The sequence below is a fragment of the Delphinapterus leucas genome, chromosome 19 (assembly GCF_059928025.1).
Source record: "Delphinapterus leucas isolate spDelLeu-1000000601 "Yukka" chromosome 19, BTC_Dleu_Yukka2, whole genome shotgun sequence".
Taxonomy (NCBI): domain Eukaryota; kingdom Metazoa; phylum Chordata; class Mammalia; order Artiodactyla; family Monodontidae; genus Delphinapterus; species Delphinapterus leucas.
In genome coordinates, this window is record NC_143147.1 from 20,119,017 (window position 1) to 20,142,042 (window position 23,026).

Here is a 23,026-nt window from a genome sequence, read left to right on the forward strand (position 1 = left end):
TCCTGGACCAGGGATCGAACCTGTGTCCCCTGCCTTGGCAGATGGATTCTCAACTACTGTGCCACCAGGGAAGTCCCTAGTGTTAATTTTTTAGGCATGATAATGATATTGTGATATCAAGATACAGGAGAATGTCCTTATTCTTAGCAGAGGCATGCTAAAATACTTAGAGGTGAACTTCCATGACGAGTGCACTTACTTTCAGGAAAAAAAAATGTGTTTGTGTGAATGTGTGCGAGTTATTAAGCTACAGTTTCTCAGCTCTGATCTTTTGTACTCTCTGCTGGGGCTGGGACTTTCTGCTTTGCCAATTGACCTTATAAGAGGCTTTACCTCTCTAGGGCTCTAGAAAGAGAAGGCATGGCTAGAAGAAGGAGCTTGGTTCTTTCTATCTGCTTCCTAGTTAGACTCTACATGCCAAAGAATGAAGTTGGACCTTTACCTTACACCATATGCAAAAGCTAACTCAAAATAACTCAAAGACCTAAACTTAAGAGCTAAACCCATAAAACTCTTAGAAGAAAACATAAGCCAAAGGCTTATGACACTGGATTTGGCATCTTTTTCTTGGCTATGACACCAAAGGCACAGGCAACAAAAGAAAAAAATAGACAAATCAGACTTCATGAGAAGTAAAATATTTAGTGCATCAAGTGACAATATCAACAGAGTTAAATAGGCAACCCACAGAATGGGAGAAAATATTGCAAATCATACATCTGCTAAGGGATTAATATCCAGACCATATAAAGAACTCCTAAGATTCAACAACAACAACAAAAAACCCAGTTTAAAAATGGACAAAGAGCCCCCACTCACCGCAACTAGAGAAAGCCCGTGGGCAGCAACAAAGACCCAACACAGCCCAAAATAAATAAGTAAATTTTTTTTAAAATGGGCAAAGGACTTGCATAGATATTTCTTCGAAGAAGATAAGCACGTGAAATAAGCATATGAAAAGATGCTCTTAACATCACTAATCATTAGGGAGATGCAAATCAAACTACAACAAGATACCTTATTATCCTCATACTCATTAGATGGCTACTATCCAAAACAATAAAACAGAAAATAAAGTGTTGGTGAGGATGTGGAGAAATTGGAGCCCTTGTGCATTGTTGGTGGGAATGTAAAATGGTACAGCCACTATGAAAAACAGTATGGCAATTCTTCAAATAATTAGAAATAGAATTACTGAGACTTCCCTGGTGGCGCAGTGGTTGAGAATCCATCTGTCAAGGCAGGGGACAGAGGTTCGAACCCTTGTCCAGGAAGATCCCACATGCCGTGGAGCAACTAAGCCTGTGTGCCACAACTACTGAGCCTGAGCTCTAGAGCCCGTGAGCCACAACTACTGAGCCTGCGTGCAGCAACTACTGAAGCCTGCAAGCCTAAAGCCCATGCTCTGCAACAAGAGAAGCCACTGCAATGAGAAGCCCCCGCACCAGAATGAAGAGTAGCCCCTGCTCGCTGCAACCAGAGAAAGCCCGCATGCAGCAACGAAGACCCAATGCTGCCAAAAATTTAATTAATTAATTAATTATTTAAAAAGACAAGTAAGGCACCAACTTAGAAAAAAAAAAAGAATTACTGTATAATCCAGCAATCCTACTTCTGGGTTTATACCCAAAAGAATTGAAAACGGGACTTGAACAGATTTATTTGCACACCAATGTTCAGAGCAGTATTCATAATAGCCAAGAGTGAAAATAGCCCAAATGTCCATTAACAGATGAATGGATAAACTGTGATATATACATATAATGGAATATTACTCAGCTATAAAAAGGAGTGAACCTAGGAAACATTATGTTAAGTGAAACAAGCCAGACGTAAAAGGATGAATACTTTACCATTCCACTTACATGAAGTACCTAGAGTAGACAAATTCATAGAAACAGAAAGTGAAATAGAGGTTATCAGGGGCTGGGGAGAGGTAGGAATAGAGAGTTATCATTTAATGAGTGCAGAGTTCTAGTTTGGGCTGGTGAAAAAGTTCTGGAAATGGATAGCGGTGACAATCGTACAATATTGTGAATGTACTTAATGCCACTGAACTATATACTTTAGTTAAAATGACAAGTTTTTAAATATTTTAGCACAATAAAAAAATTAATTAGAAAATTGTTCCATCTCACTTCCACAAATTTTTTATCATAACATTCCAGAAGAAAATTTGAAATACTAAAAAAAGAAAGCTTTTCAAAACTTTAATTACTGAGTTAAACCTGGTACTAGAAGAATGAATTATTGCAGCTTAGTTCTTAATTACACTGAAGAGCAATTACAAACACATTGAGTTTGTCATCATTTTGGATTAAGATTAAAGAATATCCATTGTTAGGCAAGAAGAATTTTGCTGTTATTACTGTTCACCACAACTTCTTTGTTTGAATAGGGTTTTCAGGTTTAACCTAATTTAAAACAACATAAAAACAAACAGAACAAAGAATAGGATCTGTGGTGTGCCAGATATTCGTGGGGTATTGTCCTCATATTTTCTGACTGGAATAAATTTTGAACAGGCAAGCACACCTTCTGAATTAAATAAAATCTTTCCTTATTTTTCTTTTTGTGTTATTTATTTTGAGATTTTTTTTCTGTATTGTGTTTAAATATTAATAAAATATTTGATATTTAACTTAAGAATCAATAGTGTTTTGTGAAATTTCCATATATACATACACAGATGCAGCTTACTGAATCACAATGTGAAAGGTATTTCTTTTTTGTTGTCGTTCCATTACTGCCTTTTTGGGTTTTTTGTTTTTAATTTTGGCTGCGTTGGATCTTTGTTGCTGTGCGCGGGCTTTCTCTGTTTGCTGCGAGCCGGGGCTACTCTTCGTTGTGGCGCGCTGGTTTCTCATCGCGGTGGCTTCTCTTGTTGCCGGGCACGGGCTCTAGGTGCGTGGGCTTCAGTAGTTGTGGTGCACAGGCTTAGTTGCTCTGCGGCCTGTGGGATCTTCCCAGACCAGGGCTCGAACCCGTGTTCCCTGCATTGGCAGGTGGATTCTTAACCACTGCGCCACCAGGGAAGCCCATGAAAGGTATTTCTTCTTGTGGGTCTTTGTAAACAAAAATTTGAAAAACACTTTTCTAAGCATTCTGCAGTTTTGTCTTTGATTTCCCCTTTGACCCAGCAGTTGCTTAAGAGAATTTTTAGTTCCCATGTTACTCATATTTTGCTTCATTGCATTGTATAGTCAAAGAGTATAGTCTAGGTTATTCTATACCATTTCTTTTTATTGGAAAAAAGGTGTATGTTTGTGTATTTATACATTAGAGAATTCATATACTTGTTTTTAAAAACTTTGCAGGTTGAAATAACTTCAGATTTACTTGCAAAAATAGGATAAAGAATTGTTGTGCAATGCCCTTTCAGATTCCCCAAATGTTAACATTTCACTACATTTACTTTATGATTCATCCTGTCTCTTCCTCCTCTTCCTTCCCTCCCCCTCCTCCTTACCTCTGCCTTCCCTCCCCCCCCTTTGTCTCTCCCTCCCCCTTCTCTCCCTCCCTCCCCTCTGTCATCCATTCACTCAGGTATTTTCAACAAAGTTTAGGTGGCAGTATACCTTGGTGCAAAGACTTGTGTATTATGTCCTTCTCCACACCCAAGCTTCTATATAATGCATTAACCAAGGAATGGTTTATTGGCCAGTAACTGAATAAAAAACTTATATTCTGTCCTAATAGAAATTCCAGTCCCTATGTCTCTGAGACCAAAGATTTTTCCCCCCAGTCACATTACATAACACATCCAACCTCTTTTGTCCCAGTATTTTGTAGGCAGTCACTCCTGTTTCAAGTGCAGTGGTTAGGAGTTTTCCTAGAAATAACAAATTTGTGCTTTTTTGTTGTTGTGGTTGTTCTTTCTTCATGAAGACCAGAGGATGAGATGTTTTTAAAAAGGCTTTCTAGAGGTTACCTTGTTGGAAAGGACCCCAACGCTCCCCTTTTCTACAGAGAAGAAGGAAACAAAAAATTTCAGAAGAAGGATTATATGGGAGCCACAGTACTGTACTCTAAGGTAAGATGACCCGGCCACCCCCCACCCCCGGCACAGCTCAGCAGGAGGGGCTGTCTCAGCAATTTACCAATGCATATTTCTTCAAAAGATAGAACTGTTACTGCTGAATTGTGAATTGTGTAGCCACTAGTAGCTTTGCCTATTAATTTTGGATTGGATCTGAAAAAGAAAACTGGCACAACTCAGCTTTTGGTCATATTCTGAAACAAAGGATAGTTTGTATTATACGTCCTGAATTCCATCAAGAAACTTCGATTCTCATATTCCTTCAGACACAGTGTAGCAAGTCTTGTTGGTTGCCTTGGCCTCCCTCCTCCATGTCTGAATTGTGTGCCTTTTTTGTCTGAATAACCAATGAGGCTGTTGGTGTGATAGTCCCAGTTTAGAGAACAGCTGGATTTTTGGTTGGCCACCATGTTAGCTTATAGCCAGTATGACTTAGGTAAAGTTAGGAAGGAAAATAAGCTCAATTGCCACAGCCCGGTTGAACTGCATTTTGAAGGTTGTCAACAAATATTTAAAATTACTACACTAACCATTGGTGAACTAGGTTTCAAGGAGGAATAGTGGCTTTTAACAATCTGTTGCTCTTGTCCTGCTTCCAGAGTAGAAACTGGAATAAGATCCCTGAGAGATTTCCTTCCATAATTTTTTAGAGATAAATATGGGTTTAAAGCAAGAATATATCAACCTCTTAAACCAGGTCTGTGAACCCTGTATCTTGAAAGAATGAGTGTGAATTTGAAGAGTGTACCTCCTGCTCTGCATCTTTAACAGGCCTGTGCTTAAAGTTTGGAATTAGTTTTCCGAAAACCATCAGACCTACAGCAGCATCTTCTAAAATTGATAAAAGCCCTGCTTTGTAATGCCGCATAACGTAAGCATTAGTGATTGCTGAAGAACTAAAATCCATTAGATGTAATGATCACTGATAAACGGCTTAATAGTAGTTCTTTTTCAGAGCTAATCTTTCTTCAGCTGTATGCATGTGTGTCAGAAATGTGAGCACAGGGGAAGCTGTTCAAGGAAAATAAACTAAAAAGTGAAATCAGACAAAAAAATTGAACCTTCCTATTTCATGAAACTAGTATTTTGTTGATTGTGGTACTTTGCAGTTTTCCATAGAGCTGCTATTTTCTTTCTTTTTTTAAAATAATATTTGTTGTTTTTGTCTGATTGTAAATGTAATATATGCTTACTTGGAAAATACAGAGAAGCATAAAAAGTAAGAAAAAATCCCATAACCAGTGATAAGCACTGTTAACATTTTTGCTTATATCCAGCCAGCCACTTTTTCCTCTGAAAATATGTTTTTCTTGTACAAAGTGGCGATAATACTGTACTTACTGTTTTGTAACCTGCTTTTTTTCCCCTCAACAATTTATTGTGACCGTTTTCTCATGTTATTAAATTTTCCACTAAAACATGATTTTTTACAGCTGGCTTAGTGTTCCATTACAGAGGACTATACTTGATTTAACACCTAGTGTTGGCAGAGTGTTTGGTATCATAAAGCTGCAAGGAGCATCCTTCTATGTAAATATTTGTACACACCTGACTATTTCCTAAGGATAAATTCCTAGAAGGGCAATTGCTTGGTCAACTGAATGTATTTTTTTTTTAAGGCCTTTGCCCCTTGTTGCTGAATCATTCTCCAGGAAAAAACTAGTTACATCCCTTCTAGCAGAGTATGGGAATGTTCATTTCTCTATATCCTAAGCAATATTGGTTATTTGGTATTATTAACATTATTTTATCTTTTTATTTTGGAATAGGAAATGTGCTTACATAGTTAGAATTTTTAAGATGCAAGAGTATAGAGTGCAGTCTACTTCCTCTGTCCCCCAGCCACTCATTTCCCGTCCCCAGAAGCTAGCACTGTTAAAGCTATCTTTCCAGAGGTACTCCAGCGTATATAAATAAGTACAAATAATCTCCCACTCCTGCACACACATACTCTTTTTATATAAATAACATTCTATACACACAGTTCAGCACTGTGCTTTTTCCACTTATATTCTGTTATATGGATATAATAGTAATTTATTTAATCAGAGTCCTTTAGATCACTATTTACCTTTTTTCCTATCTTTTGTTACTTCAGACAATTCTGTGATGAGAAACTTTGCATGTATGTTATTTTGCACATATCTATAGGATAAAGGATTATATCTGTAGGATAAATCCCTAGAAGAGGAATTGCTGGGTCAATGGAGATATAGATATATGTATTAAGAGATATATATTGCTCAGTTGCCTCCGTAATTGTGAGACCAATTTACACTCCCACTAGCAATGTATGAGGATGACCATTATCCCACTCCTATGCCAACTCAGTGTGCTATCAGTTTTACTTCTTTGCGAATCTCATAAGTAAAAAATGGCCTCTCAGTAGAGTTTTAATTTGCATTTTGCTGATTATGAATGAGGTTGAGCATCTTTTCATTTGTTTAAGAGCCATTTATATTTCCCATTAGAATTGTTCATATCATTTGCTTATTTTCCTACTGAATTATTGGTTGCCATCGTATTGATCTGTAGGAACTGCTCATAAAGTAAAGAAATGAGCCCTTTGCCTGTAATAGGAGTTGCAAATATTTTTTCCAGTTCAGCGTTTGTCTTTTGATATTGCTTTTATTGGTTTTTTGCTACAAATAAATTTTTTATTTTTATGTGGTCAAATTCATTAACCTATTATGACTTCTGGGTTTTGTGTCATAATTAGAAAGGTACTTCTGACTCCAACATCACTTTAGATTATATAGTTTCTTCTGGTGCTCTTATAGTTTCAATTTTTATATTAAGATTTTGATCCATTTGTTATTTATCCTAATGAAAGTTTTATTATCATATATCGAGACCCAACTTTATTTTTGCTCAGTGGCTACTTGTCCCAATACTTTTATTGAATAATCCCTATCTTTTCTCCAGTGATTGGAGATGCCACCTTTATTTTTACTTTTTAAAATTCTTTTTGGCTGTGTTTGGGTCTTCGTTGCTACACCCGGGCTTTCTCTAGCTGCAGCAAGCGGGGGCTACTGTTCTGTGGGTGCACAGGCTTCTCATTGCGGTGGCTTCTCTTGTTCCAGAGCACGTGCTCTAGGCACGCGGGCTTCAGTAGTTGTGGCTTGTGGGCTCTAGAGCGCAGGCTCAGTAGTTGTGGCGCACGGGCTTAGTTACTCCGCAGCATGTGGGATCTTCCCGGACCAGGGCTCGAACCCGTGTCGCCTGCATTGGCACGCGGATTCTTAACCACTGTGCCACCAGGGAAGTCCCACCTTTATGATTATTATTAATCCTTGCCAATTTGGTGGTAGAAAAAAGTAGCCCTTTTCTGCTTTCATTTTCATGTATTTGACTATCTGTATATGAATTGTTTCCCATGTGTCATTCGTGTTTCTTCATTTGTGAATTTCTGTTTGTTCCACTCACTCTTCGTTATGTGCCAGATTATTATGCTCCTCAGTTTTCAGTTACCTTTAGTACTGTTTGTGGCTGAAGCTGTGTCTGAAGCTGCTGTCTTCAAAGTGCTTTATCTATTTATTTCCTCACTTGATCTTCACACCTCTGCTCTAAGGTAGTTAAAAATGAAGCAGGTGAAGCACAAAGAGATCCAGTGACTTACCCAATTTCATACAGTCTTTAGTAGCAGAGCCCCTATTATCTGGAAAAAAAGAAAAAAAAAACTCTAAAGATGCTAGTTTCCATGTATACCTTTAACCGGTTCATTGTCCTGCAGGGAGTATCGCATTCAAGGCCCAACTCTGAGGACATTTCACTGTGTTACGCCAATCGCTCTGCAGCCCTCTTCCACCTGGGCCAGTATGAGGTGAGTATCAGGATGCCTGGTGTGATTGGAGAGGATCTGCAGGGGGCTTCCCTGGAGGACTAGACCTTCATCCCTGCTTGTACATTAGAAAGCTAAAATTGGAACTGGTTGAATTGGAAACAAATTGATACTTCCCGAACTTGTTCTTTCTCCGGATTCACTTCACCTGTCTCAGGTGATTACATGGGGTAGTGTGGGTTGGTAGAAAAGAGACATGCACATTTCCCAGGGCCGTGGACTCTATCCAGTGGGTCAGCAATGCTCAGTGTCAAGATCAGCTGTGAGATACGTCGCTAATAATACTTCAGGTTCCAAGTGTTCGCAAACTATTTACTTGTTCAGGGTGTTTTTTTTAATAAGTAGATGAGCATGTTCAAGAGTATCCCTGCAATAATAAGTCTCACCCTCAATATAAATTTTGAGTGGGAAAGTAAAAGTTGCACTGAAATGCCTGTTGAGTGGGGGGACTTCAGATGAGTGGCTTCTTCCTTATCCCCAAATTGAGGTCTAAGGACAAACTCTAAAATGCCACTTGGGCACATCCATTTTGGAATTCTACAAAAATTTAAAGTATACCCTAGAGTTAAGAACTATTTGAGTCACCGCAAGTTCACACTTAAGCCCTTTGGACTAAGAGAGAAGAGCAAGAATCTAAGTCCAGGCCCTAAGCAAGAAAGGCCTGGGCTACTATAGACAGCAGTGGGAAGGCCTTGTGAAACATTTAGCCCTTTATAACTTCCCTATAATTGTTACTTCTTACAATAATGATTCCCACGTATTGAGCACATACTGTGTTCCAGGCATCTTTTTAACACTTTAGATATATTACCTTATTTTCATTTTTATTTCTACCCTGTGAGGCATTATTATCCCTGTTTTTCAGATGAGAAAACTAAGACACTGAGAAATTCATTCATTTGCACAAGGTCATACAGCTAGCAAGAGGCAGAGTCCGCACTGGGACGCCCTCTTAATCATCTTCTATCTGTAAGACTCTTTCCTGAGAATCAGAAATCTTTAATGACAGTTAAACATAATATCTTCAGCATCTGTTTCTAATCATTCAATTAAAAGATCACAGTAGGGCTTCCCTGGTGGCGCAGTGGTTGAGAGTCCGCCTGCCGATGCAGGGGACACGGGTTCGTGCCCCGGTCCGGGAAGATCCCACGTGCCGCGGAGCGGCTGGGCCCGTGACCCATGGCCGCTGAGCCTGCGCGTCCGGAGTCTGTGCTCCGCAACGGGAGAGGCCGCAACAGTGAGAGCCCCGCGTACCGCAAAAAAAAAAAAAAAAAAAAAAGATCGCAGTAGAATATGATTTAAAGAAGTAAGTACATGATTGTAGTTGTTCCATTTTTAATAATCCTTAACTTGTAGATTTTTTTTTTTTTTGTAGATTTCTATTAAGACTTTCAAGCGGACATTTAAGAGTAGGGACCAAGGGTCATTTGGGGATTTTCTTTCTGTTTGCAGACATGCCTTAAAGACATCGTCAGAGCACAGACGCATGGATATCCGGAAAGACTGCAACCCAAGTTGCTGTTGCGTAAGGCGGAGTGTCTGGTGACCCTGGGGAGACCACACGAGGCAAGCCAGACCATCAGTGATCTTGAAAGTAACTTTGCTGCCAAACCAACCCTAGCAGCTTCCCAATTTCAGGTTCTGCAGAGAACCCTCTGTCGTCTGAAAGTAAAGGTACAGGAAAAGGAGAATCTCACAGAAACCTCCCCAGCAGCTCTAACCAAAGCCTTTGAGGATGTGGACCTAAGGGGAGAGAATGAACAGATTTCCAGCACATCATCGTCTGTCGGCTTATGTACAGACCCTTTAAAGGGCCGCTGTCTGGTTGCCACAGAAGATATTCTCCCAGGAGAGCTTCTGGTGAAAGAGGATGCTTTTGTGAGTGTACTTAACCCAGGAGAAGTGCCACCGTGGCATCGTGGCCTCGAGAGCAAGTGGGATACCAGAGCTACCAATAGGGACCTCTACTGTCACCGATGTTTGAAGCACACTTTGGCCCCAGTTCCCTGTGATGGATGCAGCTATGCCAAGTATTGCAGCCAAGAGTGTTTGCAGCAGGCCTGGGATCTCTACCATAGTATAGAGTGTTCTTTAGGGGGGCTGCTTCTCACACTGGGTGTTTTTTGCCACATTGCCCTGAGGTCGACTCTTTTAGCTAGATTTGAGGAAGCTGGCAAAGTCATAGATAAGCTTTGTGGTGAGATTACTAACAGGGGTACCTGTTTACCTGAAAGCAAGAATCTGGCGCAAATACTCAGCTATGACCTGGGAGGGGAGAGTAAAAACAAGGGCAAAACAGTTGAGACCCCGATTCCTGGGTGTGATATTAATGGGAAGTATGAAAATAATTATAATGCTGTCTTCAGCCTTTTACCCCATACCGGAAACCATAGCCCTGTACACAAATTCCTCTGTGCTCTGAGTGTTTCTGCACTGTGCAGGCAGCTCGAAGCAGCCAGTCTACAGGTCTTCACAACAGGTCTGAAATCGTCTAAGCTGAAAGCAGCGGCGGCTCCTGTGTTGTATCCAGAGTTGAATATTTGGGGAGTGGCCATGCTGAGACACATGTTACAGCTACAGTGTAATGCTCAGGCAATAACAACCATACAGCAAACAGGTAAGAGGGAAACTCTTTTTTCTGCCTTACAATATTCTTCTCGATGTAGCTAATGTTTGCGGAGAAAGGACTGTAAAGGAGAACAGTAGCATTCAAACAAATCAGTGGCCCAAGGGAGAAAACAACTGTCTTACGATTATGCCATTGCGTAGCTATGTGACCTCACATTGTTTTGATCCTACTCTGCCTCAGCTTTCTCATCTGTAAAACGGGTAGTTTAATCGCACCGAACTTTACAGAGTTGTGAAGCTGATGTGTTTGTTTGTAAAAATACTTTAAAACCCTATTACCAAAAAAAAAAAAAAAGGGGGGGGTACTTCCCTGGCAGTCCAGCGGTTGAGACTTCGCCTTCCAATGCAGGGGGTGCAAGTTCAATCCCTGGTCGGGGAGCTAAGACCCCACGGGCCTCATGACCAAGGAACCAAAACATAAAACAGAAGCAATATTGTAACAAATTCAATAAAGACTTAAAAAAAAAAGGTCCACATCAAAAAAACAATCTTAAAAAAGAAAAACTACACTGTTTAAAAAAGAAGCCTAGTACACTTAATTTCTGATTGTGGAGGAAAGCTGAAACAATGGATAAACAAGACTGCAGAAGGAGCAGGGTCTGTAGTTAAGGTATCAGAATCTTAACTCACTCCTTTGACTCAGCTACTCTCTTCTGTTTTCAATTGCCAGGTTTCCTCCCATTCTTCTGTTTCAAATTTCCGAGAGAGGAATCTGGCCCATCACAGCTTTTCATACAATGCTGCTGTAAGCTGTTGGCCAGCCTGTGTTTGGGCTGGCTCCTGGTCAGGGGGCCAAAAATCTGGGGGCCACCTCTAGACACAGACCAGCCTAGCCCTGCTTTCCTGAACCAGACCCTATAGAAGAGGCTGTTAAGGTAGATGGGGAGGTTGCACGTGCCCAGCATCATGAGTGTCATCTCTAATACGACTGTACTGACAATGGGTACTATTATTAGAAAAGAAATGGTGTTTCCAGTATTTCTATTGTGTGATCTCCATTTTAGCAGATAATGTGTTTCGATTCAATCAGCTCATTATACTTTTCTCCATTTCCTAATTAACCCTGTGGAGGGGAGGAATTAGGTCATATCTACACCTAGGATTTATAGGCAGATTAACACTAAATGTGGCTTCACCGAACTATATACATGCGTAACTCTTCTGATCGTGTCATATTAGGTAATCTATCTAGAATTCTGTCAACCTTTTGTTTATATATTTTTATCTTTAATTTTAATCCAGCTGCCAAGTTATATAGTGTATAGTATTTCACTAGAGGTATTTTGGGGCAGAACTCAATTCCGCATCCTGAAGTGCATGGAACATCCAGAAATAGCACTGGCCTCATCCCGTAATACAACAGAATCACACTGCAAGCTAGTCTCCGTTTTCTTCTCTGCTTTTGCTGCTTTGAGCCATTGCTACCTTCTAAAATATGTATCCGTTGAGTGTTTTCCCAGAATTACGTTTCCCCTAGGGTACATTCACTGGCATTTTAAAAACTACTGTTTTCATTTTTTGTTTCTCTGAATATAAGAGATAGTATATGGAGCTTCCAGATAATACGGCAGAAAGCTGCCAACTCTCGATTCTGTTGTCTTGCCTCTAAAATACTTAGTAGAACATACAAAGAAGATGTAAATGTCAGTAGCTCTAAAAACTATGGAAACTATTTTCTGGGTAAACAGTAGCAGTGACCACTCACTCAGGCTGAATCCCTGAGGCAGGATGGCAGAGCGATAGGGACAAACGAAAGTGTTTTCCATCCACCTTCCTTCATTGGCCTCCCTCTTACAGTCAGAGAATCTTAGCCTAAAATTTGTTGCTCCCTGTGCATGAGATTTCATTACAGTCCATTTTTTATTTGCCTAGCAGGTGTTGAGTAAAATTTTTCACAAGTTGTTAAGAGTTAAGTTTGGTAGGAAGACTGTGTATAGCCAGAAATACGTGTATTTTCTGTGGCTAAAAAGGACTAGAAAAATAGATACGTAGCATAATATTGGAGACCTGGAGTGACGGAAAGAGGATTGGAGACTCTGTCTTCATCTATGAGGTTCTAATATTTTATGCATGATTTATTCTTATTTATATGATGTTTTAAATATATATATATATACACATAGAAAAAAATAACACTAGAAGTAAAAATACCAAAATCTTAATTAACAGTGATGAATTCTGATAGTGGAAATATGGGTGATTGCTACATTTTTCTTTGAACTGTTCTGTATTTTTAAAATTAAAAACAGTTATTCACATGGTGGTAACTTTATTCTAGTAAATTTTAAATTGGTTGTAAACCTTTCCCTTCATTCTAGGGAAAAAAAAAACATTAAAAAAAATAGTTCACAGAGCAAAAGATAGGGAGATGATAAAAATGAGTCTATAATAGTAAATAAAAATGGGCTAAACTCTTAATCTTTCAGAATGGGTCAAAAAGATTAAAATCCAAGTATATTCTGTTTACAAAAGTGACACTTAACACAAAGTGGGCAAGACATGTCAGGAATCACAAGTAAATCAGGGTATTAATATTAATATGAAACAGTAGAGCTCAAGGTACAATATATAGTAAAACAAAGAAGGCGTTTTATTTTTGTAAAGGAGACTCTTCTGCAATATATCATCAACCTTAGCTCTCGGGAACATAGAGATTGTGCCTATAAAACAAAAATGACTGAGTATACAAGGAGAAACTGGCAAAAACTCCATAGTTATAAGAAACTTTAATATACCACTCTGACTTTGATCAAATATATTAACAATAAGGACCTGGAAACCAAGATAACATAATAAAATAGGGGATTCAGAGATATATCCACCAAAGCTTGTGTCCTATAGACCAGGGTTTGGCCAACTTTTTCTGTAAAGCGCCACATAGTAAATATTTGGGGCTTTGCAGGCCTTATGGTCTCTTTTGCAACTACTCAACTGCCCTTGTAGCATGAAAGCAACTGTAGAAAGTATACATATGAATGAGCCTGGCTAGACTCCAATAAAAGTTTCTTATTGACACTGAAAGTTGAATTTCCTAAAATTTTTCATGTCACGAGAATTATTCCTTTCACCTTTTGTCAACCATTTAAAACACGTAAAAACAGGAATTCCCTGGTGGTCCAGTGGTTAGGACCCCACGCTCTCACTGCCGAGGGCCCAGGTTCAGTCCCTGACTGGGGAACGAAGATTCCACAAGCCTCATGGTGTGGCCAAAAAAAAAAAAGTCAAAACCATTCTTAGACCACATATGTACAAAAAGAGGCACCAGGCAGGATTTGGCACATAGGCTACAGTTTACAGACTCCTGATAGAGACAAAGACTTGGCAAATCTAATTAAGAAATCTAGGGGAAAACGCCACAAAATTGGAAACGATGAAGGGGATATAGCCAATAATATAAATTCATTCTCAAATTTATAGCAAATATTTAATACAATTTTAGATTATTGAATTTGAAAATAGTAAATAAACAACTTTATGGAAAAATATAAATTGCCTAAATTTTTCCAGAGGGAGGAAAATACTTTAAAAATCTAGTAATTGTAGAAGAAATTGAAAAAGTTATCAAAATAGTTCCATAAAAACAAGCCAGGGGCTTCCCTGGTGGCGCAGTGGTTGAGAGTCCACCTGCCGATGCAGGGGACCACGGGTTCATGCCCCGGTCCGGGAAGATCCCACGTGCCGCAGAGCGGCTGGGCCCGTGAGCCATGGCCGCTGAGCCTGCGCATCCGGAGCCTGTGCTCCGCAACGGGAGAGGCCACAACAGTGAGAGACTCGCGTACCGAAAAAAAAAAAAAAAACAAGCCAGACCCACTCTTTTTCATGTGAGTTCTTTAAAACTTTTAAGGAACATATTTAGCTACATTTTTTAAAGATAACAAGAAAAAATATCAAGGAACAGATCGTTTTTATACAGTATAAACTGTTCTAGGGCATGGAGGAACCGAGAACCCTTTCCCACTCATTTTACAAAGCCCAGAGTAAAAACTATAGACCAGTCTCACATGTGAATATGGATGTAGAAACCCTGAAAAAAAATCACTGCTATGTCACATCCAGCAGTTTATTAAAGGAACAATCAGACATGACCAAGTAGGATTTCTTCCAGAAATGCAAGGATATTTTAATTTGGAGGGTTATAAAAGAAGGCTTGGATAAATGCAGAGACATGCCAGATGCTTAGAAGGAAACACGGAACACTGTAAAAATGGCAGTTTCCCCACATTAACCTAATCAGTCTAATGCAGTTTCCAACAAAATCACAGTTGGATTTTTCTTAAAATTTGACAATGATTCTAAAGTTCATCTTAAATAAATGGGTAAGAATAGCCTTTTTGTGGGACTTCCCTGGTGGTCCAGTGGGCAAGACTCTGCACTCCCAGTGCAGGGGCCCCAGGTTCGATCCCTGGTCGGGGAACTAGATCCCGCATGCATGCCACAGCTAAGAGTTTGCATACCGCAGCTAAGAAGCCCGCCTGCCACAACTAAGAGCCTACATGCCACAACTAAAGATCCCACATTGCCGCAACTAAGACCTGGTACAGCTAAAATCAGTAAGTAAGTAAATAAATAAACATTAAAAAAAAAAAAAGCCTTTTTGTTTTAAAGAGTACTGAAGGGGCTTGGTACTATCAGATTTCACATCAGCATTGAGCTACAGTAATTGAAAACAATATGGCACTAATGTGGTAGCCCCCCAAAAGTATTAGATTCTTTCTTCCATTAAAAAGCCATTAAAAAGTTAAAAATTCAGGGAATTCCCTGGCAGTCCAGTGGTGGTTCTCCAAGCTTTCACTGCCAAGGGCCCAGGTTCAATCTCTGGTTGGGGAACTAAGATCCCACAAGCCACGCGGCTCAGCCAAATAATAATAATTAATAAACCATAAAAGACCTAGAAAAAGATAAATGAACTTTTACGTAGTTTTAAGGTGGTAAGAGAAGCTTTCTAAAGTATATACTACCAAATTTAGGTAATTAGAAGATAGCTAGATTTAACTTAAATACCAAATTTCAAAAACACTGTAATCAGAAAAGAAGACAGAGAATGTGGGTGAAAGAGGTCCTTGAAGGAATGAAAACACTGGACTAGGAGGCAGCAGACCTGAGTTCCTGTTCCACTCAGTCTAACCACTTACTCTTAGCTCAGGGTACTGAACCTTTGTGTGGGTCAGTATCCTCATATGGATAATAAGAGGACTAGATGAACCTCTAGGCCTCTAGGGAAGACTCTTTGCAAAAATGACTACAACAGTTCCTCCCATCCCTGTATGTTTGCCCCTTTGCAACTTGACGTTGATTTTTCTCCCATCAAGGGGTAGAGTCTATTTCCCCTGCTGAATCTTGCTTTGACCAATGGAATGCCGTACAAGTGATGTTATGTGACTTAATGAGTCTAAGCCTTAAAAGAGACCTTGCAGCTGCCATTGTTACCTTCTTAAAATGATGGTGTGGACTGTGAACAAGCCTGGGCTAGCCTCCCTGAGGACAAAAGACCACGTGCCAGATGACTGCAATCATATGGGTAATCCCAGGCAAGACTAGCAGAAAAAATGTTCAACTGAGCCCAAGCAAAGTTGCTGGCACACAGCATTGTAAGCAAATGAAATAGTTGTTATTTTAACACTCCCCACCTCCAAACACCCATAAACAAAAATTAAAATGTGAGTGACAAAACGAGAGAACATTTCTAGCAACTATGCAGGTCATTTTTATTTTTTAATTTTTTTAAATTTTTGGCTGTGTTGGGTCTTCCTTGCTGCACACGGGCTTTCTCTAGTTGTGGCGAGCGGGGGCTACTCTTCGTTGCGGTGCGCAGGCTTCTCATTGCAGTGGCTTCTCCTCACAGAACACAGGCTCTAGGTGTGCGGGCTTCAGTAGTTGTGGCACGTGTGCTCAGTAGTTGTGGCTCGCTGGCTTAGTTGCTCTGGGGCATTTGGGATCTTCCCGGAGCAGGGATCGAACCCATGTCCTCTGCATTGGCAGGCAGATTCTTAACCACTGCGCCACCAGAGAAGTCCTTTTTTTAATTTTAATATACATTTCAGGTTAGGGTATAAAGAAAGGGCCATGATATAGTAAGTGAAAAAGAAATTACTTACAGGGCTTCCCTGGTGGCACAATGGTTAAGAATCCGCCTGGCAATGCAGGGGACACGGGTTCGAGCCCTGGTCCAGGAAGATCCCACATGCCGCGGAGCAACTAAGCCCGTGCGCCACAAATGCTGAGCCTGCGCTCTAGAGCCCGTGAGCCACAGCTACTGAGCCCGCATGCCACAACTACTGAAGCCTACGCGCCTAGAGCCTGTGCTCCACAACAAGAGAAGCCACCACAATGAGAAGCCCGCACACGGCAATGAAGAGTAGGCCCCGCTCACCGCAACTAGAGAAAGCCCACGCACAGCAACGAAGACCCAACACAGCCAAAAATAAATAAATAAATGTATTTTAAAAGTAAAATAAAAAATAATAATTTTTTCAAAGATGGGCTTCCCTGGTGGCGCAGTGGTTGGGAGTCCGCCTGCCAATGCAGGGGACACAGGTTCGAGCCCCGGTCCGGGAAGATTCCACATGCCGCAGAGTGGCTAGGCCCGTGAGCCGTGGCCGCTGAGCCTCCGCAACGGGAGAGGCCACAACAGTGAGAGGCCCACATACCGCAAAAAAAAAAAAAAAGAAAAAGAACTTACAAATCATCATGTGCACCATGTTGCCAATTATGTTAAAGGTCCATGTATAAGGCTAGAAAGAAGACTGTAAGAAAATGCACCAAAATCTTATAGGTGACTGAGAGGATTATAATGACTGTTATTTTCTCTATAATTTTCAGTTTTTAAATTTTTTTCTCACTGCCATGTATTTCTTTTTTAATTTAATTAGTTCCTTTAAACAAAATAGTTCAAATGATGAGCATTTTTTTACATGAACATTTTTAAGGCACTTGGTACATATTGCCCTCCAGGAAAGTTGTACCAGTTACACACCCACCAGCAATGTTCACTTTTATTTTTTAATTCAGTCTAATTTTGTCTCAGTCTGCTAATATTTCTAATCTTGTTTCATCCCTTTTTATTATTTCTTTGGGGTTCCAACACCTCCCAGTTTAGTGTTCTCATTGAATTTCATTAGCAGCTGTTTCATTAGTAGCACAGAAGAAGGATTAAAGTGTTAACTTGGATAGACTTTGACAAAAATCTATAAAAATGTATGTTATTATCTTTGTATAAATCCTATTTAATCAAAGTTCCTCAGAAATCTCTCTTTGGTACTTATTTTAAGGGATGGAACTGGCCACTGATGGCATTCCAGACCTTGGTGTGTGTGTTATCTCTCTCGGTGGGAATGGCGTATTCGTGATGTATCTAGATTCACGAGGTTTAATGAGGTTCTATGGAAGTTCAGATCAGTTCACTGCCGTTTGCTTTCAGCAACCGAGGAATCCACCTTCACTGTGGGTCCTTGATTACTTTTTTTACACAAAAATTTCTTGTTTTATAAAGTATCTACCAGAATAGGTATATTCTGAAAGTATTGTGAATGAACCGTTTTTTCTTTACTAAATGTACTAAGAATATTAGCGAGGTACACTTTTCGTAAAATATTCAGGCCCTCTTTTTTTGTTTTTTGTTTGTTTTGTGCACAAAATATCACATATTAAATTTGGTAAAGGTACATACACATTCTCACTTTCTACGATCTCTGCTAACAGGTGACTAATGCAAAATATTGAATAATTTTTAAAATCAATACTTAATTCTGTAGAGATAATTAGAGAGAAATTCAACTCTGACATAAATACTCACCCCACTCTGTTCTTGGGCCTACTTCTGTTAGAGGATAATCCATAAATAATTCACGAAGCTGACATTACTCATGTGTACTGTGGTAATTTTCTCTGGGAAAATTTTAGCAGCTCTTCTAATACAGATCGCCAGGTATCAGTAGTTGGGAATGCAAGTCGACTTCTAATTATGCAGAGGCTGACTATTCAGACGACAAACTGTTTGTGCCCTGCACTGCTCCTTCCTGCTGCCTCCTTACCTTTTAGCATTTCTGCTGCTCATTGGTACATGTACCAGAAGGTAGGCATTGGACAAGGGGGAGGGGGAGGGGACACTAAAATCAGTTAAGCTTTTAGGAGAAGCTCTAATGAAAGATTTCAATACAATTTGTAGAATTGTTGACTAAAATTGAGTCATTTAGGTTCCCTGAGAATTTTATTTACTTGTTCTAATTCTTGTCTTCCACAGCAGCAGGTAATAGAATCGTCTGCAGAGAGACAATATTATTCCTTATAGTTAATGTTTTCCTTTCTAGAACATTTTCACATGATGGTTTGTATTTTCTTTATTCATTTCATATGTACCTAGACCGCATTATTTGGTGATTGGTGCATTGAGATTCCTGGCATATACGGTGATACCACAATTATCTGATGGCTTATCAGTTTTCCAGAAAACTGAAAGTTCCTCTCTAAGTACCAGTATCGTTCATATTTCAACCAGCTTTGTCGGAAACACTATCTCCTCATGCTTACACCAAGGCTGCTGAACACAATTTAAGCCTTTCTGTATGCCCAAGGTTATCTGTACATGCATCCTCCTGAGACATAGATAGCTATGACAAAAACCCGTGCAAGTATGGGGTCAGTCTGAGAACCTCTGGTTAAGCTCGGAGTGGTGCTAGTGTTTTTGTTTGCCTGAGGCTGTTATTCTTGTACAAGTTTTCTGCCTCCTCCTCCAGTCTGTCCCCGTCTCCTTTGCCATTGGCAGAAAACCTGCCTCTTAGTAGTTCTCTGTTTCTGGACTGTGGTGGGCTGAGAAACTGAATAACCACGCCAGTTCGAACTGTGGCTAAAATAAGAGGAAGTGGGCCTGCGGCAGAATACAGAGAATTCACACGTGAATGTAAGTGCATGAGCCTTGGTGCAGAAGTAGCCTCACTGCTTAGAGGCTTTTTTCTTCCTTCCTTCCTAATTTTCAATCATGTGGTTAAATTGCTGGTTTAATTGTGCTTCAAAGAAGAGATGGTTAGGGACGTGAGACTGTCTGGAGTAGAAGTGGTCCAAAGAGTTTTTTCAGTGAGAACTACTGCTTGACTGATTTCCCATCAAGTTGGGGCAAAGGGCAGAATGAAGAGGTGAGCATAAGAAATACTGATTTTTTTAAATATATGACAGGCCTATTTAGTTTAGGATAATAATTAGGTTACTTGTTCTATTAACCAACCAAAGACCAGTTAAACAAAAGCACTTGGACTATAAAAGTCTTTAGGAAATAACCTCATCTGGTACTCTGGTTTCCATGTTGTCATGAACATTATGAAACTGTCTATCTGGAAGGCTCCCTACTGATAATTCTTTTTTTATTACTCTCTATAAATTCTAATCTTTGGATTTTTTGTGGTATTGAGACACAGTGGTTAGGTTCCAAGATTCTGGTGGACGTTTCAAGTGCTCATTCTCTTTGCTTCCCGGGAACCAGAGTTTGCTCTGAGTCATGCTCCGTCTGATTTATCTCGGATCCAGCTTGTGGAGCTCTGACTCAGCCGCGCTTCAGGCCCGATTGCCCAGCTCGTCTTCTGAGGAATGGAGGGTGAGGCCAGGATGAGTGTCCTGACACATTTTTCCCTTTTTCCTCTTGCACTCTCAGGATCTGAAAAGAACCTCATTACGAACAGCAGGCAGGTGCGCCTTGCCACGGGGCTGTTCCCCGTCGTCAGCCTCCTGAACCATTCCTGCAGCCCCAATACCAGCGTGTCTTTCATTAGCACCGTCGCCACCGTTCGGGCATCTCAGCAGATTAAAAAAGGACAAGAGATTCTCCACTGCTATGGTGAGCCATCCATCCTCCCTCCTGTCCACCTTTCTCCAGCAGAAAAGGACAGGGTGAATTCGCCTGAGCCAGCCACAGGGCAGGTGCCTCACCTGTGCAGAGTCTGCATCCTGGCAGAGGCAGTGCATACTTATGGGGAAGAAAAGCCTCGCTAAGCCCTGTTGTATCTGCACTATCGGGTAGACACTCCCTGCTTGATCCCTGTAAATGTCCTATTCTGAAAATAGGCCAGGAACAACTTCTTGGTTTCTTTTTCTTCCTGTCCCCGCAACTTGGAAGCCTGTTTCTGTATCTAGTTCCACAAATGTTTGAGTGAAAGGTCCCTGTCGCATGATGAGTGACTGACCAGACCCTCCGCTAAGCTGAAGTTTTTTAAGTAGTGCTTGATGCTCTCTTGCTTTAAATATTGGCCAAGCGTGGTGTCTCTGCAGGGCCCCACGAGAGCAGGATGGGTGTTGCCGAGAGGCGCCAGAAGCTGAGGTCTCAGTATTTCTTTGACTGCAACTGTCCCCCTTGTGAACGTGAGAAGCAGAGACCCTCGCAGGGGCCCGGGAGGGAAGCCTTCTGTTGTCACCGTTGCAGAGCACTCCTGCAGGTGAATCTCTTTCTCCCCTCCCTTCTCTTTGCTTTTCCTGGCGGTCAGTTATCCAGCCTAAAGGCCTTAAATCTTTAGGAGGAAGCCATTGGGACTTAGAGGTGCTGATAGCAGTTCTCTCTCTTCCCTTTTGCCCATCTTCCCCACACATAGATTACACCCCTGCAGGAACCACAGGGAAAGGTTGGATTTAGTGATCTCTTTCTTGCAAAGAACAGAAAATCCCACCTAAACTGATTTGGGGTTCAGGGAGACCGGGAATTTATTTGCTCAAGTAAATCACTCAGAAGTCCCAGAGTAGGGGCACTTCAAATACAACGTGATCCAGGGGCTCAGATAATGTCACCAAGACCTAATTTTTCTTTCCACCTCCCTCAGCTCCATTTTCTGTATTATTTAGCCCAATCTCAGACAGACTTCCCTCCTGTGGTGACCAGATGGCTGCTAGCAGCTCCAGCATCAGATTCCCCCGGTCCAGAAGGATAAAAACATATGTACTCTAACAGAGATCTGGGCAAAAATCGTACTGTGTTTTATCAACCTGATACCTGTGTCTGGAGGAAAATCAGAGTCACAGTTTCCCCCCAGCCATGTGGGCCAGATCAGAGCCACACGCTCCCCACTCAGCCCCCAGGCCCTGACTTCAGGAGGGTGGGAAAGGATCCTCCGGAGAAGTCAGGTTGCTACTGCCAAATGGGGCCACAGATTCTGGCATCTGAAAAACAGCAAATGTCTTAGAACTGTAAGTAGAACGTGGAGCTGGTTGTGTTGGAAAGCTGAAGTCACAAGCCCGAGGACGAATGTGGGGAGACCTCACCCAGCACCTTTTTTCTGTTGGTTTCCTTATGGCTTTTTCATAACCACTAGAAATGTGTCTGTCATCCAAAGTCCCAGCCCCAAAGAGAAATAAGAGAGGGGCTATCAAGATGGAAAGACATTGTGGTCTGTACCAGTTTAATTTGGTTGCAAAAAGTAAATCTCAAGCAGGGATCGGCTCCTGCTCTCATTGCAGTTGCCGCCATCAAACCAGATTCAGTCTGCCCTTGGTCATGGTGTGTTACTGCAGGAGTCTTTCCCCCATAGGGTCAGAAGCTCTGGAGCAGTCCTGTAATGTAAGCACATGCAGTGTCGCTAGCGGACTCTGGTACAGGAATAAAGACAAAACTGACTTCCACAGGGAGATGATGTTCTGAGCTGTGGCAGCACATCTTGTACGGAATCAGTCAGCAGAGATCACCTAGTCTCTCAGCTACAGGACCTTCAGCGGCAGGTGGGGATGGCCCGGAAGCTTCTCAGAAATGGCGAACTAGGTGAGAATGGCTCCCTGCTTTGGTCCTCCAGCCCCTTCCCTTTTATTCATTTTGAGATCACCTTGAATTCAGGGATACTCGGTGAAGACTGAAGAATTGAATTTAATTATCCCCATGCCAGCCACAAGATGGCTTTGTAGGCCAATGAGACCAAACCCTTACCAGCTCAGTTTGCATGGCGTCCTTGGAAAAGGGCCAACTGATTTAAGCTGTTGTTCTCTTAGGCATCAGAGAGTTAGTTAAAGACTAACGAGTTCTCTGACATCCGTGATCTTTGTGCATATCCAAAAGTTCACTGTCATTTATTTTAATTCGAGGGCCTCATGACCTAATTTCCTAAAGAAATTGTTCTGCCCTCATCAGAGCATCATCTCTCTTCCAAAGAGCAGTGGGGGGACTTCCCTGGTGGTCCAGTGGTTAAGAATCCGCCTTCCAACGCAGGGGAGACAGGTTTGATCCCTGGTCAGGGAACTAGGATCCCACATGCTGCGGGGCAACTAAGCCTGTGCACCACAACTACTGAGCCCACGCACCACAACTAGAGAGCCCACATGCCACAGCTACAGAGCCCAAGCACTCTGGAGCCCGTGCGCCACAACTAGAGAGCCCGAGCGCCACAATTACTGAGCCCATGCTCTGGAGCCCACGCACCACAACAAAAGATCCCACGTGTGGCAACTAAGACCTGAGGCAGCCAAAAATAAATAAAATAAATAAATAAATGTTTTAAAAAATAAAAATAAGAAAAATAAAGGGCATTGGGGCATGTGCCCAATGGGTGTAAGTATCC

At 41.1% G+C, this 23,026-nt stretch overlaps 1 protein-coding gene across 1 annotated transcript in view; it reads left to right on the forward strand.

The window, feature by feature from the left end:
- Positions 1-23,026, forward strand: part of SMYD4 (SET and MYND domain containing 4) — a 42,124-nt gene that overhangs the window by 16,001 nt on the left and 3,097 nt on the right. The window contains exons 3-8 of the mRNA XM_022595480.3: positions 3,889-4,033; positions 7,773-7,862; positions 9,333-10,497; positions 20,149-20,331; positions 20,763-20,926; positions 22,104-22,236. Of these exons, the coding sequence (XP_022451188.1) occupies positions 3,889-4,033; positions 7,773-7,862; positions 9,333-10,497; positions 20,149-20,331; positions 20,763-20,926; positions 22,104-22,236 (1,880 nt within the window). The remainder of the gene's footprint in view (positions 1-3,888; positions 4,034-7,772; positions 7,863-9,332; positions 10,498-20,148; positions 20,332-20,762; positions 20,927-22,103; positions 22,237-23,026) is intronic.